This window comes from Hemicordylus capensis, chromosome 1, assembly GCF_027244095.1.
Source record: "Hemicordylus capensis ecotype Gifberg chromosome 1, rHemCap1.1.pri, whole genome shotgun sequence".
NCBI lineage: Eukaryota > Metazoa > Chordata > Lepidosauria > Squamata > Cordylidae > Hemicordylus > Hemicordylus capensis.
In genome coordinates this window covers 346,709,381-346,727,917 of record NC_069657.1, presented here as the reverse complement: position 1 = coordinate 346,727,917, position 18,537 = coordinate 346,709,381, and the positions used below count along the sequence as shown (strand labels likewise).

At 40.1% G+C, this 18,537-nt stretch overlaps 1 protein-coding gene across 1 annotated transcript in view; it reads left to right on the top strand.

Moving 5' to 3' along the window:
* TMEM244 (transmembrane protein 244) overlaps window positions 1–10,206 on the top strand; it is a 56,825-nt gene extending 46,619 nt beyond the window's left edge. The window contains exons 4-6 of the mRNA XM_053286582.1: window positions 5,607–5,732; window positions 8,539–8,583; window positions 10,087–10,206. Of these exons, the coding sequence (XP_053142557.1) occupies window positions 5,607–5,732; window positions 8,539–8,583; window positions 10,087–10,181 (266 nt within the window). The 3' untranslated portion in view covers window positions 10,182–10,206. The remainder of the gene's footprint in view (window positions 1–5,606; window positions 5,733–8,538; window positions 8,584–10,086) is intronic.
* Window positions 10,207–18,537: the final 8,331 nt, after the last annotated feature.

Below are 18,537 nucleotides of genomic sequence, written 5' to 3'. Positions count from 1 at the left end.
GATAATTTATTGTAATTGAAGCACAAAATTGTAATTGAAGCACAAAATTGGAATTGTAATTGTAATACCTGTAATTGAAGCACAAAATTGGAAGGAAGCTGTGAAAGAAGGAATTGAATCATTGACAAAAATTATTTATTTATTTATTTATTTGATTTCTATACCGCCCTTCCAATTACTAATGCACACTAATTACTAATGGACACTCACAGAGCTACCTGAGGGAAGAAAGGCTGTGGGTGCAAGTGGATTTTTTAAAATTAAGCAGAATGCAGAAGGAGATGTCCAGTGTTACAAAGCAAGACTGATGGGAAAGGGATTATTGCAAATATAAGGGGAAGATGATGGTGAGACATTTGCCCCCATTGTAAAACACACCTCTGTAAGGACACTCCTAAGCACTGCAGCTGTAAATAAAATGCAAGTGGATCACATAGATGTAAAAACTGCATTTCTTTATGGAGACATCAAAGAAGATATTTATATGGAGCAGCCTCCAGGATTTGTAGAACCTGGAAAAGAAAAACGTGTATGTAAGCTGCAGAAAAGTATTTATGGACTAAAGCAGGCTGCAACTGTCTAGAATGTCAAATTAAACCAGTTGCTAGTCAATGAGGGATTTACCCAAGGAAAGTCTGACCCTTGCCTGTACTCGAGATTCAAAGACAACAGATGGACTTATATACCTACTTCCGTTGATGATCTGATAATTTATTATGAAAATAGAGAGGAGAGCCTTGAAATAATAAAGCACCTGAATAGTGAGATAGAAGTAAAAGCACTTGGGCCTGTTTCACACTACATTGGGATACACATAGAGAGAGAAGAGGACGGAATTGTACATATACTCCAAGTGTGCACCATAGTTTTGTATAAGGGCATTATAAAATAAGCAGTTTTATTTTCAATCCCCTTCCTAATGATCCCTAGAACTGAATTGACCTTTTTCGCAGCTGCCGCACATTGAGTCGATACTTTCAACGAGCTGTCCACCACGACCCCAAGATCCCTCTCCTGGTCAGTCACCGAAAGCTGAGATCCCATTGGCGTATATGTGAAGTTGGGGTTTTTTGTCCCAATGTGCATCACTCTACACTTGCCAACACTGAACTGCATTTGCCAGGATATAGCTCCATCTTTGGGAATCTTGAGTAGGAAAGTAAGCACACCTAGCATAGATGACTGGACTGCAGTAAAGAGACTAGGCAGGTACCTAAAAGGGACAATCCAGCTAAAATTAAAGGTGCCTGCTAGTAGTGGACCCAAATAAGTAGGTTATATGGATGCAGATTGGGTTGAGGATCAAACAAACCCAAAAGTCAACCAGTGCTTTTGTATTCTTTTATGGTGGTGGAGCAGTCAGTTGGTGTCGCTGCAAGCAATCAATAGTTGCTCTCTCATCTCCTGAGGCAGAATATGTATCTGCCACTCAAGCATGTCAAAAAGTGGTGTGGCTGCACAAGCTAATGTCGGATTTCAGCATAGACAAACCAAAACCCACTGAGATGTTTAAGAATAATCAAAGCTGCATCTAGATCTCACAAATGGAGAAAATTAATTTCAATTTTAAAATTTAAAATTTCTTAACACATTGAAACAAAATGTCATTGTTTGTGGGATGCACAAGAAAAAGGACTTGTAAAATTGATGTATTGTCCAAGTGAACAAATGATAGCAGATATGCTAACTAAGTCATTGCCAGGGATCATTTCAAAACCTTGAGTGAGAAGTTGGGACTTATAGACAATAGCACGAGCCAATGATAAGGAGTGTTGGAGCTAGGACCCTGGCAGCATCAGCTTTCTGCTGCAATGTCTCATAGTGACCACTGGGGGGTTTTAGGGTCATGTATAAAAGTACTGGACTCCTCCCCTCTTTGTTCTTCCAGCATTAGTCTCCATTTTGTCTCTCCAAAGATGGCTGTTTGTTTTGGTCTCTCTCTTCAGCCATGAGCTACAGCTAAAATTAAGCTACAAGCTTTTTCATATTTGTTTGTACCCCTTTTCTTTAAATAAATCCTTGTAGTTCTTCAGTACTAAAGAACTGTCTCAAGACCTCTTGCTTTGCTGCTTTCTCACCAAACTGGTTTTGCTCCGCTATTTGGGAACGGAACTGCCATTCTTCCCCTACAGATTTTTCATCACACAGATAGACCTTTATGCATGTACAACTGTAGATGCAAGGGCTTTATTCAGGCATCCAAATGAATGAGCACAGTTTGAGGAATGGAATTTGCTTCTCCAAATCTATACATGTTTAGTTCATGGATATTCAATATTTGAATAGGGCATTATGATTCCCCACCCCCCTCCCCTGGCCTAAGATGTATATTTAAGGATTATTTCACATGCATACCTTTTGCAGCCATCTGTTATTCCAAATATACTTCCAAACACCTGTCAAACCTTTTTTTGTGGCGGTGGGGGGGGGGATTTGCATTGTATATAGTAATGAAAGGTGTTGCCAGTGTTGCAACTGCAGTGCAGGAGCTCAGAAGCAGGAGCCAAAGAAGCCAGGAATCCTGAGTCAAGAAGCCAAAAGCTGAGTCAAAACTGTGGTTGCCAAAAGACAATCTCTGCCTGACCTATAAGCCTTTATAGTCCTTCCAGATCTCGGACAACCCATGGCTAGCCAATAAGACTTTACTAAAGTAAAGTGTGCCATTGAGTCGGTGTCAACTCCTGGTGATCACAGGGCCCTGTGGTTGTCTTTGGTGGAATACAGGAAGAGTTTACCATTGTTATCTCCCACATAGTATGAGTTGATGCCTTTCAGCATCTTCCTATATCTCTGCTGCCAGATATTCTGGGAAACATACCAGTGGGGATTCAGACCAGCAACCTCTGGCTTGCTAATCATTTCTCCACTGAGCCGTTAGCTAGCTAAGACTTTACTAGTCCTTGTGGTTCACTGCACAGGGTAGTATCACACATAATATCTAGCCATGGGAGCTTACCTAGCTTTTTTCTGAACTTATTAAAATCAGACATATTGAAATCCAAAGTACATGTTTGACTACTCTCACCTTTAGCATTCTATAAAGCAAGAATTGCATTATCCATGGCCACTTTCCCCCAAAGTTCTCAGTACTTCAACCTCATTGACAAACTCTTCCATATTGGCTAGAATCAAGTCAAGAATGGCTAATCCACTTTTTCTTTCTTCCTCTTCCTGAAAGAGGAAATTCACATTGAGGCCTGGAAGAAATTTGTTGGAGATGCAGGGCTCAGTGGAGCATTTAAGTGGATGGCTTAACAGAGTATTTAAATAGATAATTTAGCATTTAAATTGATGTATCTCTTCTTGAAAGTCAAATTAGACATTATGAGGGACACATCGCTATCAGTGACAGCAGAAGCTCTACTACTTCTCCCTGTGCCTCCCCTCCCCCCAAAATTCCCATAAAATAAAACACATTACATGATGTGAAGATATCACATTCAGGAGTTTCCCTGCTCCTACCTTCAGTAGCAGCCAATGAAAGAGAGAAAGGACAGAAAAAATCTGGGCCTGATTAAGCTGCATACTTTTAAATTAGCTGTTATTGAGTAGATGCATGTATTTTTCATAATGTCTAGTTTGGCCCTGAATCAACAGATACAACATTATACACATAGAGCTCTTGCACATATGACTAGTTGGCAAGCAATGATTTTTCCATTCACACAGTGGAGCTGAAATCTTGCATGCCTTTTCCAGTTTTACATGGCTTGCAAAAGTGCCAATCATGGGAGTCAGCTGCAGTAATGTCTGAACTGGCTCCAAGAATGAGTGCAATATTTTTCTTGATTCTCCTCCAAATCCTGGACATGGGGGAAGGAAAGAAGTGACTAGTGCAACTCAGAGGCTGTTCTCACATGCCGCCTAGTCAGGCTAGGAATGCCCAGCCTGGGTTAGGCTGAGTGTGAGAACTGCTGGATTGGGCATGATCCCAGCAGGACAGCACTGCCTAGCCTGGCTTTCTTGCCCAGCTTTTAGCCTGGGTTGTGTGACTCCTTGGGCTGCATTCAGACATGGTTGCCTAGAGCACCTGTCTCTGTGTAGGCACAGAGATGGTTGCCTAGAGCACCTGTTTCCTGAGGGAATCCCCCAATGCACCTTGCTTGGTGTGCGGATAGCCCAAGTCTGGGATGTGTCATCCCGGCCTCCAGAGCTCTACACTGCCTGGCACAACAGTGGATTGGGGACATAATCTGCATTCCCAGCAATGTTTAATGGATTGTCTGGGGGAAGCTAAGATTCACTCAGCCTCCCCCTGCCTGCCCACTCCCCTGCCTGTCCAGTCATATGAATGGCCCCTTAGTATCCTGCCCTCTGTTCCTATACTTCTCCTAGTCTCAAGGGCTCTCTGATTGCTGGTGTGGATAAAAGAAGACTTGGTACATCCAGGTTTATCTGTGCAAATGCAGTAGATTAGCTACAGTAATTATCAGCACAGCTGTTGAAGGTCTGTGGAACAAATTAAAGATGCAATTTTGATCTAGCATCTTTGACCAGTGAAAGTCATATTGTTTTAAGGCTTAAAGAAGACTCTTACGAGTAATGATAAAAGAATGGCTATTGAAAGCAAAGGGATGCTATTTAGCCACTCAAAACCTGTTTTTAAATAAATTTAAGCCAGTGGGTGTTTATTACTGATTTCAGCTAGTGGAAGGTCATTGAAGGATAAGTTGGATTGTCTTATGGTCTAGACAGAGAACCAACTGCTCAAGGCAACATTTAACTGTGTAAACTTTTAAGTTAATTTCCTTCATGAGGTTACTGCTGGTCTTAGCAACTATAAGTACCCATAAACTACTTTAATTTAGTGTATAATGGGATTTTGATCATGGCAGGCAGGGGGCTGCAGTAAATACTTTTGGGAAATAAAATTACAGTGAAAATCATGAAAGCCAGCTACATTTTCAAAAATGAGTATGGGCAGACATATTAATGTTTTTTCTAAATGCCATGATCAAATTTGTTCACAAGAATTGTTCCATATGCAAACTGATAGCTATTCCATTTTTCATGCTTATGTGGTATGCAATACATATTACTGTTCCCATAAGATGCATCATCCATCATCCATTCCATACAGTGCTTGCTTACTTGGAAGGCAGTATCTCTCAAATATTTGGTCTGAGAATAAAATCGATAATGAGTATTCATTCTCATTCCAGATGGTGGGGATTGGATGGAAGTGAGGAGGCAGATCAATAAAAAATTTTGGGCCCCGGAAGTAGAGTGGGCTTGCCAGCTGAGTGACAGTTTGTTCTTTGCTCTCTCACTCCCACCGCTCTGAAGAAGAAGGCGGGAAGGTGAAGACCAGGAGCCCATCTTAACTTTTTGTCCCAGAGCCCACTCCAACCTTACTATACTCTCAGCCTATGAAAGTGACAGGCATCTTTACTAAACTGGAATTCCGTCTTGACTAACTTGCAAGCCCTACTGAAATTAAATAGTCCTTTCGAGTAACTCCTGAGTAGTACTATTGAGAAACAGTCTGGATGTCAGCCAGTGTCGTTAACAGCAGTTCATATCATAGCAATTTGGCAGGCCTGCTGCAGGAAACCCTAGAATATAAGTTTTTTTCCAGGGCAATAACATACTTTCTTTGTTTCCAGTTCTTCTAGTTTCACTGGAGATAACCTATTTCATCTCTGGACTGCTCTTTGTTCTGGTTGTGGAAGAATGGGTTTGGGATTATGCTATAACTGTTACATTAATTCACATCACCATAACTTCAGCTGGTATGTATAGTTTAATGCATGTATTTTACAGCCAAAGAAGTGCAGATGTAGATAACCACCTTGAAATCATTTTTTTAAAACAGTAGTGAAGGCTTTTTCAGGACTACTTGGATTATTGTTTCTTTAAAAAAGCAGCCCAATATGAAGGAATTAAACAGGCAAAGCTTTCCTCACTACTTTATTTCTATTTTTGTAAAAGCTTCACCTAATAATTTTCTGCCTACCAGGCTGCTGCTGAAGATAGAAACAGTTTTAAAATGTCAACCAGAGACTATTTATGAGTTAGTAACATTGCCAGGTCACAACCAGAGGACCCTTCTATTTACTTTATTTCATTTCATTTCATTTCATTTCTATACCGCCTAATATAGAAATCTCTAGGTGGTGTACAGATTAAAGCTCAGATTCTAACCTTTTAACAACTAATCTGCTGTGAAATATGGGGTAACCACAGTTCCTACCCATCCAACTCTCATTATCACATCTTAACCATTACTCCAGCAAGCTATTGGGTTTGGTGGAGGGGGAGTAGTTGTGGTGCTCCAGCAGGTAGGAGGGAAAGTTGGAATTGGAGAGACAAAAGATGGAAAAAGGCATATTTACATCGTCCATCACTGCTGTGGGCTGTTAAGAAGACAGGAAAGTTGTCTGGACTGTTCTTTTGAAAGCCCTTCAGGCACTTGCCTTTTTTAAAAAAAAGTGAAGGCCTGTTCACATCCACATGCAAACATAATATGTAAGCATTTGATTTTTCCCTTTTAGCCTCAGTACATTCATTAGTTTAAAATATATTTCAGCCTCTGATGCAGAAAAGAGGCATTTGTAATGAGAATGAGCCTTCTGGCCTATGCTAGTCTCTGTCTTCATGGTCAACTGAGTGAAGTTGCTTTAAGCCTACTGTGCAACTCACAAGCTGAAACATAATGTTAAAGTGGTTTCTCAATCACAATAATAGTACAGGAGGAATTTTGCTTATCCTGTCCAATATATTTCAGTGTCCTTACTTGCAACTTCCTTTTCCTCTTTCCTGAAAATGAACTTCATCAGCAGTTCTCTCCAGGAACAGCTGCTAATCCACCAGCATTTGTTCCTGCAGCGTATGGAAAGTTACGTAATTGTTTCCCTGCTTACTGAAATGTTTCATTCTCACAATATATTTGACTCTTCGCGCACACCCCTGATTGCTGTATGCATTGTGGACAATAATCCTAGATCAGATGATCCCAACAGTTGACTTAGTAATAAGCCTTTTTCAAGACAAGAAGATGCTGGAGTGCAGACAGGACCAACAGAAAGATGGATGAGCTATCAATGTTTATTGTTGCTGTAGCCCAGATTTGGACAAATTAAAAACGGGAAGATCACAGCCACTTAAGACCACAGTGTTGTTGTAGAAAGGATCCTCCATGATGCAAACAAAGTTTTTCTCAGAAAATCACACACACACACACACACACACACACACACACACACCAGAAAAAGGAACATGGCTATTCATTTAGCACTTTGAAGAGAATAAGAGAGCATTATCCCATTTCCTGAGCAATGAATGAATGAATTTAAACAGATGTAAGCAGTTAAAAAGAATAAAAATTCAGTGCAGTTATTTTGCTGTTAGTGCGGTAACCATGATTTCATTTTGCCATGATGTACAGTTGCTCACCAACACTTACCAATCTGCTTATCTTATCAAGAATCTGATGAGAGCACGAGAAAGTTACCTTCAGTAAAGTCAAAGCTCTTCTAAGGCATTTGTGGTTCATTGAGTCAACGAGTTCATCCATTTCTATGATACTTGAGTGTGGCATGGCCAACATCATGCCTGCTCAGCCTTTATTTCCCATATCTTGTGTCTGTATAGGGCAGAGGTTCTGCTTTAGTGAATTTTGTGAGGCTACTCCCAAGTCAGCAGTTTCATGGACTACTGTCCATGGAATGGTGCATGCATTTTGTAGGTTCTATTGCATTGCCCTTAAACTTTATAGAAGAGTTGATTAGATAATCCCAATCCTTTATTCATGGTTGAGAGGACAATAGGTCACACAAACTGCTTGCAGGATTGGAGAAAAGCTCATCCAAAAGCTCTAGATTCTCATACTTCCTGAGGAATATGAACAGAATGGCTTACAGGATGTATTCTGTTTATTTCCACTTGCAGGTTTATATCCTTTTGAATGCTATCAAATAGCCTTTTCATCCAATAAAAACAATATAGAGAGAATCTTAAAACCCGTATCAAGAGTTAAAATTCTGTAAATCTATACATGTACATTTGTAAACAAAGGAAATTTATGAAGACTATGTAAGTCTTCAGCACCCTCGCATCCCAAGAAAATAACCACCTGGAGTTTCTTAGTGCTCTTGAGTAAGGAACATGCAATACTATAATAAAGTTTCTTTCTTCAAAAGATTTAGAATCTTAAGGCAATGGCTGTGATACTGTATTTCCTTTATACAAACCTGCTCATCAATTGGGGATGGGAATAGGGATGGATATACATGTGGAAGACTGCTAGCTAAATCGGCATCCTTGCTAGATTAGGGCATTACTTTCTTTTTCCAGGATCATATTATTTTATTTCTAATTTTATTTGTACAAGATGGTAACTTGATTATATTACATGATATTATGATTATAAAACAATGCAAATGCACATACATTGCCTTGTAACTCATTGTCCTAATACTTTACTAACATTTACCAACTACTTGTATGTAGACTATCTGCAGTTCATTTTTAATGTATGTAATATTAGTTTTTCCCCATGCTGGCATTAATCCTAAAATGTAACTTTTCATTTTACAGTTATGTCTGAATTCCCGCTGATGTTGCATTGGTGGGCAGCTTTAGGTACAGTTTAAATATTTATGAACTTATTATCCAAAACAGCATGGCAGTAATTCTGGTAGTAGTTAAATGGCACTCTATCACAAATGCATTGTTTGAAAAACAAAAAGTATTGAAGCAAGACAAATTGTAAAAATGCCCGTGTTACCTCTACTCTTTAGCATGGTTGTTCATTCATAAGTCACAATGAAACCATGAATCCAACAGCCTAGCCTGATGTATATTAACTCAGAAGTTAGTTAATTTCAGTGCAGCTTCTTAGGCTGCAATTTTAAGAACACTTTCTAGGGCCAAACTGCACAGTGCATTAAGTATACCATTAGAGCTGCTTGTAGGTTTATTTTTTCTAAATAGGGACCACAAGTGACCTAACAAGACTAGTGTAAGGAGAGCTGGATGTTAACTCTTTGCCCCTGCCATGGTCCCAGTCCAGATTGGGCCTCTCTGAGAATACTATTTGCTCAAGAAGGAAAGCCCTCATTGGCACCTTCTCTCCAGGAGCAAATAGCAGGGCGGGGCGGGGAGAGGGACTTGAATTGGATTGGGGCCATTACAGGGGCAAAGGTTCATTCGCACCATGGTCCAAATCTAATTCAAGTTCCCTGTCTCTTATTTAGAAAAAGGGGCGGGGAGGGGGGCAGTTTATAAGCTCTTCAACATGCTTAAACTAATGTGCAGTTTGGCCCCACGGGAACAATCTTTGGGCAGCTTCACACATCAGAGTGAACTAGCAGTTTGGCCAAGCCACTGGAGCTCCATGATATGCGAACCCATCAGTGTCGGCATATTCTACCCTGCTTGTAGTATGGTACCTGACGTTTGTACCTAAGATATGAAGTGAGGGACACATGTCATAGGTTCTGTACTGCATGTAGGGGTGAATATGTCAACACTGGTGAGTTTTCACATCATGTCTAAAGTCGGAATATCCTTCCTGACACTGGAAATTGGGCTTGTGAGCGTTTGCAGGGCTCTGGGAGCTCAGCTGACCTGCTAATTCACTGTGACATGGGAAGCCACTCTATAAGAAAGTTTTATTGCATAAGAGCAGTATCACAGAACTTTGTACAGATACCTTTTATTTTAACAGGGCGTGCACAAAAGAGTTTCCTATAGATTATGCACTTAGACCTTGATCTGCAATTTAGATCAAGGTAAGATTCATATGTTAATGGGACTGGAGTGCACTTTAGGCCACAATCCCATGCACACTTATGTGGAAGTAAGTTTCTCTAAAATCTTGTTTCCAAGTAAAGGTATTTAGAATTTTGAATTAGATGTAACTGCTGTTGCTCTTTTGCTGCCATAAGTTTTATTTGTTTTGGGTCATGTTCTTTTAGAAACATTTAACTGAGAAGAACCTTAGGACTAGCATTTGACAATGTGCATATCTGGCAGACAGTAGAGAGGAAGGCCATTATGCTTCCCACCCAAGGGCAGTTCTATTTAAATTAAATCCTTCCTAGCCACTGCTAATGCTAATATAGATTTTTTTCCCCTTTACAGGTTCTGGCCTAATTTCAATGATTTGTGGTGGACAGTGTTTGGCATACTACCTGTTTAAAGACAACTTTATTTACCCAGTTCTGGATGATTTCTAAAATACATATTTCTGTGTTTCCAGTCCTTTATCTCTTCTTTACTGAGTTCTATATTGCCTTTTGAAAAATATACATATGTTTGTGGGTTACGTTCAACATCCAATTTTCATTAGGTTAAAATTATAGATGATGTCAAGGATATAATCCAGTTTTCTACTTATTATATCTTTTTGGAAGAGTGGGTGGGGTTGAAATTAGTGTTTACAAACCTATGTTAAATGGTTAGCTACTTAAGGGTGCATTCTTCAATTCAGGTCTCATTCTAAAACAACAGAAGTATCACATTAGCCCTACAAAGCTTTGCAACAAGCACAAACTGATTATTTTTAGATGTATCTTAATAAGAAATCATATTTTACATTCTATAATCTATAGACTTTTATGATGTGAAAGAAAGGCTTAATAAACTGCCAATAATGTCTTGCAAATTTATGGTGGTACAGCAAGACCTTACCGGGGCAGGGAGATAGGGCATGGTTAGCCAAAATATCACACATTTGATTTAAATAGAATAGATGTATTCACTTTCTTAATTTGCCCATTGAAATGAATTGTGAAATGAATTACATGTACTCGGCATTGCCTAGATCATACCCATAAGATTCTAAGGGTTCACCATGCATGAGAAAATGTCAATAGCATAACACTGAAAATGCATTGCAAAGCATTATTTGAGACATATTATCTGAACGGCCAAAACAAAGGATTAATCACTGGGTGGTACCATAATCACTTTAATATATGAATGACCTGACCTATGAAGTATAAGTTACTTATGAAATCACTAATTCTTTTTGTTCCTCTCAGATGCACTGATACGATATCACCAGCCCCAGGATCTTACCTAAATGAATGTATTTGCTATAATGCCTTTATAATACTTCTGTTTTTTACATGTTTGATGGGCTTTAATTCCACCAAGCCAAATTCATCCTTCGGTATACCTGTAATATATATAAAGTGATATTGACATTGGCCCACATGTTGCACAGCATTACCAAGGTGGTGCCAATCCGCCTGCACTGCTGTTATCTAATGAAGTTCTGGAGGTCTTGCATTTTGCACAAGAGTACAAGACCCCTGGCACTTTGTTATATGCCTGCAACAACACAGGCAGATTGGCATTACTCTCATAAGTCTGTGAAACATTTGAGCCATCTATCTATCTATCTATATAATTCTCTAAGGCATATCTGTGACTAATAATCCCATGTGTGGCAGCTCTTGCGAGAGTTTGTGAGCAGAAGCACCTGATTGGGCAGTGGGGATTCCATATGCAGATAGTGAAGAGGAGCCTGTGATGGTTAAGGTCAGTTGGAATGCAACTGTTACTAGTCAGAAGATGTTCTTGATTGTAGAGGAGAGGAATCTATCTATCTATCTAAAAGGATAGTGGGCAGGGGTCTGTGAAGAGAGGGGTCGTGAAGGAGGAAAGAGCCCCTCAGAAGAAGGAGGCTGCCATTGTGTGAATTAGATGAGGAAACAATATGAACAAGATCTGTTAACTCAGGAAGGGAGAGAGAGAGAAAGGAAAAAAAGAAGGGAGGGGAAGAAAGACAGAGGGGAAGATCAAGTGGAGAAGAGAGGAAAAGAGAAAGAAGGAAGGGCGAAGGATGGGCCTGAGCCTGTCAGAAGCCTGAGGGGAACGAGATACCATGGCGGTGCCTATTGGCAGAAAGGAAGGGCCCAATCAACCACTGCTGCTGTTTGGAGCTACCAAGGCCATTGGTGGAGGGAGGCAGGCAGGCAAGGGACAGGCCTGGGCCTGTCAGCAGCCTGAGGGGAACAAGCGGACATGGCAGTGGCGGCAGTGAGGAAGGGCCCAGTCAACCGCTGCTGTGTGGAGGAGCAAGGCTTGGGTGAGGGTGGGGAGGTCTCTGGGGATAGGGGGCTGCAGCTTGGATGATAGGTGCCAGCAACTCTGCAGCCGTGACCAAGAGGGGTGAGGGGGATGGAGTAAAGGGATGGAGGAGTGACCAAGAGGGGTTAGGGGGATGGAAGCAACTGGATGGAGGAGGAGCAGAAGTGTAGCTCAGGTGAGGGTGGAGAGATCTTTAAGGAGAGGGGGGCTGTGGCAGAGGGTGAGAGGAGCAATCAAGTACTAGCACACAGATGCTCTGCGTGAGTTAAGCTAGTTGTCTTTAATGGAAGATGTGTCCACCTATGTACATAGTTAGGTAGGCCATTGTGAATTATTAGTTCCTCAACATTTTTGTGCTATAATATTGGATAGTACTGACCACCTATGGGCTCTTCTGGATTATGCTATTAGATTATGCTATTAGTTAAGGATCTTCCTTAACTTTGTCCATAATAATGATAATTTAACACAGCTGAACCACTTCAGAGTCAGTTGTCTGAAAACTGAAGTTCAGGCCCCTACTGTTTCAAATAGAGATTTCATGCAACTTTTAAAAATGATTGATTTCTGAATTATTGGTTCTCAAGTTTCCGTAGGTAGAATCATGTGCCATAATGGATTGCTATCCAGTTATTGTGAATTATGATGATTCTGCCTTGAAGCTATGCCTGTTCAGAATCGGAGATTTGACAACAGAATGTTGATGTTACTTAATGGTCAGTATATTTTTCTTTGAGATTATCTAGATATCAATCAAGATGCATTGGGGAAGTCATAAAACCTTGAAAGAGATGGTCTTCCCAGGAAAGGGGAGGAGTAATTTAAAGTATATGTGAGGAAATAGCAGTTGGATGTTTAGAACATGTAGAAGCTGAAAGAAAAAGAAAGAAGGAAAGAAAACTAAGGTGTGCACATTATATTTCCTTCCACATAATGTTCTACTTTTATGTTTATAAATAAACCAAATATTACCAAAGAGCCATAAACCTTCAGACTTCACAACCAAAAGAAACCCATACTGAGCAATGCTCCCCTGGAACTTTTCACTACTCAGGAAAGTAGGAAATGCATAACTGTATATTGGTGCCACAGTAAATAATATTATTTATTTATTATTTTATTTATCATGTTTTTTACTGCCTGATATGTACATCTCTAGGCAGTGTACAAAATTTAAAATATTTAAAAATCAACACAGATTAAAATACATGAGCAGAATAAAAACAATAGCATAAAAGTTATTAAAACAAATTAAAATTATTATATTTAAATGCTTGTGAGAACAGGAGAGTCTTGAGGGTCTTCCAGAGGTTCTGCAGATCTTGCATTCAGCCTGGGTGGTAAAGTTAACAAATAGACTTTTCAGGATGTATTCCCCAGGTTTACTGTTCCGATCAATATTGATGGGCAGCATGGTTGGAGGTCCCTTTTCCCTATGGGTGCCAGAAACAGATGGGAATATTGATTTTATGTATCTGTTACCCACTGGAGAGGTACCGCTCCATGATTTCAGTAAATATTTGATACTGATTTCAAAGAAGCCAGAATCCTGCTGGCTGGCCATGTCTGCAGCATACAAAGAGGCAGCTCCGAGCCGCTTGAGTGGTGGCAGGTACTTTGCTGGTGAGATGTCACCAGTTAGTGATGTAAATGGGGGGGGGGGTAATCAGGAGAGGAAATGAAGTGTCTGCAGAGCCTCTCCTTCTGCTCCTGAGAGGTAGCTGCTGCTGCTCTTCTATACAGTGGCGGGGGGGGGGGGAACACCACCCCAGGAGATGCTTGTCCCCTGGTCATCCTTCAGTGAGGACTTCCCCCCCCTCCAGTTGCAGAGAGCATTTTTGGGGTCTTACATTGAGAAATCCATGAAGTATAGAGAAATTTCAGGAGAACATGACTATTTATCCCTGAAAGCAGAAGGGGAAGGGATTCACTTGTTTAGTAAGCAAGGACCCAGACCCTAGAATACTGAAGAGTACTCAGTAGAATCCGTTGACATTTATATATGTCCGCAGCAGAGTGGTGCCTAGAATAAATGAATAGTATCACCCTGCTTCCATTAAATGCTAATGGGCATTGGAGCTATGGTGAATACACACAATCACTCTCTCTCACACACTAGCACCTACCTCCTGTTTTCTGTAATAATGTCCATATTTCCAAGTCTGCATGGGCACACAAAGGGAGGGGAAGGTAATGGATTTTGTAGAACCTAAAATTTTTCATCTGGAACACTCTTCAATGGCCTTCCGCTCTAGGAACTGCATAGGATCCACTATTTATTTCATTCATATAGCACCCATCCAAAAATGGCACAGTGGGGTTCACAATCCATAAACTATAACTGATGGATACTACCTTTTGTAGGAGGTTTTGCGGGGGTTGTTTGTTTCAGAACTTAATACTGGCATGAACAAAAGAGAAGTGGTATACCAACATATAACACTGCACTGGCTATAAACTATTTGTGACACAGATTGAAAGTGTATCCAGTAGATCTTGATGGCACAGAGCTTTAGTGGATTAGGACTCAAGTTAATCCATAAGTGAAGCAGGTATCTATTTTTAACAAAGTGCCTTATATTTTAAGGATGTTGGTCCAACCACAGCTCCAGTATGTTGCTCCATGAAGTCACATTATTTAATATTTTGTTTTAGTTCTTTCAACCTCTTGTACCAATTCCCAGTTTTTTGACATGGCAAATCCTAATAATTTGCTGATGATACAGCCAATTATGTTCAGCCACAAAGTTATTGGCAAAGTGCAAAGACACTATATTGATAAAGGATTTAAAGTTTTCCACTGTTTTTAACTATCTTGCATTCCAAGCCTAAACAATAATAAAGTCAATTTTCTCTTTTTCAGACTGACTTATACCCATGCCTTGTATTCATTTTGCATCACAGGGGAAAAAAAACAACAAATATAAAATGTAATATAGTTATGTCAGGGTACATGTTAGTAGAATATTTGTATTGAATGTATGCATGCATGCATTGCTTAAAGTTAATTTCTGTCACTACACTGATTAAGTGCTGGGCTCTGTGTATTATACTGATTTGCAGAAATATGTATGAAATTTAGTACAGGGCAGAAAACTAAGCAAACTGCAACTTTCAGCATTGTGCATTAAAGAGGCAACACAAGTTCTCATTCATATTACTGAAGAGAATGTGTGTCAAACCATTACTTCCCTGGTTTGAATCTCATCTTTGTCATGAGCTCACTAGGTGGCCTTAGGAAAACCACTCAGTATCATCGGCAATCTGGGGTTAATAATACTTGCCATCAAGGACATAATTAGGGAGTGGCCCATGGGGCTTCCAGCGAATGGCTCAAAGCCCTGAATCCCATCAGCCACATCCTTCTTGAATGTGGGCTGGCCTCTGCTGCTGCTTGTGCAGCAGCAACAATTACATCTCATTTATCTCTCTTCATTAAAAGATGCTGTGTTGGGGACAAAAACAGAGGTTTTAGCCCCAATATAGCACTTGTCTGCTCCAGTTTTTCTTTGGAGTCAGATATAATTTTTATTTATTTATTTATTTATTTATTTAGCGGGGGATGATTGAGTTTAATTGTCAAAAGTGGGGCTGTGGACCTGTGCCCTGAGTCCTTTATTTATTTATTACATTTCTATACCATTGCATCCAGAGGCTCTCTGGGCAATGCACAGCAGAACAAAAACTAGCAAACAATCATTTAAAACAATCAGCTTAAAACCATTAAAAACCATTAAAAACATAAACATTTAAGAGCATTTTAAAAACCCTGGAAGGCCAGACCAAACAAATAGGTTTTAATGGCTCTCTTGAAGGCCAACAATCCTCCCAAACCATGAATTTCTGCGAGGTGTGCATTCCACAGCCCAGAAGCAGCTACAGAGAATGACCTGCTCCAAGTCACCACCAGACATACCTGAGGCAACTGGAGACGGACCTCTCCAGATGGCCTTAATGTGCGGTGGGGATCATACAGAAGAAGGTGCTTTCTAAAGTAACCCAGACCTAAGCCGTTCAGGGCTTTAAAGGTAATAACCAGCACTTTGTATTTTCCCAGAAACATATTGGCAGCCAGTGCAACTGTTTTACAGGCATAAATATGGTCTCTCCAGGCTACCTCAGAGACCAATCTGGCTGTTGCATTTTGGACTAACTGAAGTTTCAGAACTACGTACAAAGGCAGCCCCACATAGATTGCATTGCAATAGTCAAGCATGGAGGTTACCAGCTGATGCACCACTCTTTTGAAATCGTTCTCACCAAGGAATGGATGCAGCTGTCAAATCAGCCAAAGCTGATAGAAAGCACTCCTAGCCATAGCCCATCTGAGATACCAGGGTGTGGCCTGGATCCTACTCTCAAGCTGTGTACCTGTTCTTTCTGGGGGAATGTAACACCATCTAGCACAGGAAGCTCAAACTCATCACTCAAATTACGATCTCCTACAATGAGCACCTCCATTTTGCTTGGATTCAGCTTTATTTTGTTATCCCTCATCCAGCCCATTACTGTCTGTAGGCAGGCATTTAGGGAATGAGTGCTATTTCCTGATTTATTATCATGAGGACAAGGAGAAATAGATTTGCCTGTCATCAGCATATGGATAGCACTCTGTACCAAATCTCCTGATGACCTCACCCAGTGGTTTCATGTAGCTATTAAAAAGCATTGGTGACAGAATGGAGAGCCCTGAAGGACTCCACATAATAGCTACCATTTTGAAGAACAACAGTCACTAAGCTCTACCATCTGGAATCTACCTGAGAGATAGGAGCGGAACCACAGCAAAGCAGTGCCTCCTATCCCAAACTTCCTCAGGTGATCCAGAAGGATACCATGGTCGATGGTATCAAACACCACCAAAGAATCCAAAAGAACCAACAGTCACACTCCATCGATTCCCTGGGAAAGGTCATCCATCACTACCTAGTAAAGCTCCTGCTTGCCATACAGGATTGTAGCCACTTAATTCATATGAGGCACTTGAAAGACTTGAAAGACTAAGTGTTAGTAGTAGTAGTAAATCATGTGCATGCAACCTTATTAAATATCAGAAATGAGTGACTGAGCAGGACTTTAGGTTATTGCACCACTCCATGAGCTTTATTAATAGGTGTTACTTCTTGAGGTATGCTCCAGATCTTTATATATTCCCAGTTACAAACTCTTTCCCTTCTTTTATTCCCAAGTTGCCACTGTACATTAAAAATCTGTACCTTAGGAGTTAGAAGAATATACAAATGATAACAAATAAATATTATCAAGTGCTTAGTTTGCATTTTTAAAAATTATTTTGGAATTTTGCTGCTTATATTCATATTTGGTTGTACATCATCTAAATTGTAAGGCCAGTCTATTATGTATATAGCTATATGGTAGGTGAGTGGCATCAACAAGGGAATATTCAGAAGTTCAGATAAATTACAATAAAGCTTACAAATGGATAAAGGCACATAGAATTACATGGACATAAAGGGAACAAATAAAGACGGTCAAATCATCCAGGTTTGGTGAAGATTACAGGTATATCTGTAATTCAAATATATAACAGAAAGCTAGAGTTGTGTCTTATGCATCTCTAGGGGATACCTATTAGGAGATGTATCATTGTGAATCATCTCTCCCTGAAAAAAGATAAATCAAGCCTTGAAAACTGAAAGTCTAAAAGAGATGATGTAATAAAGACATTAAATGCATGTATAACCCATCCACCCCAATATGTTAAATAAATGTTGAATAAATAAACAAACAAAACAAAATAGGAACACAAAACAGACATGGAGTTCTGCCACAACCTGGATACCACTTGCCAAAAAGGCTCTGTCCCAGGTAGCCATCAGCTGTTTGCCAGAGATGGCAGAGGCACCTGAAGGAGGAAGAAAGATCAATAGGTTCATACAGGAGAACAATTTGTAAAGTGTCCTGAGCTCAAACCATTCATGCCTTTGGGGGGGGGGGGGAGAGAGAAATAACACTTTAGATTGAGGCTAGAAGCCAATGGGGATTTTTTTTAAAAAAAAAATCATATATTATCTTCAGCCCATCCCAGTCCACAGTCTAGCAGCTACATTCAGGACCAATTATAATTTCTGAAAACTCTTCAGAGGAAACTCCATGTATAACCTTGATGTCACTAAGGCATTAATTACTCCAGGCAGGTAATTTCCATCCTGCAAAGGGTGCAGCCGGCATTACAGCTGTTAAAATTACCTTTTGACCACCCTGCAACTTGGTCATTCAGGAACAGCACTGAATTCAAAAGCACATCCAAATTTTAAATTCAAGGCTTCAGGGAGAATACAAACCCTATCCAAAATGGATTGCACACCTTCTCCAGCTGGCAATATTCCCATGCAACAGAACATTCACCTTGGATGGATTAAGCTTCAGTTTGTTCACTCATATTCAGTGTATCACTGACATGACCTTCCCTGGCCTATTCAGAACTTCACTCTTCTTTTAGGATCAGATGGAGAGGTGAGATAAAATTGAGTA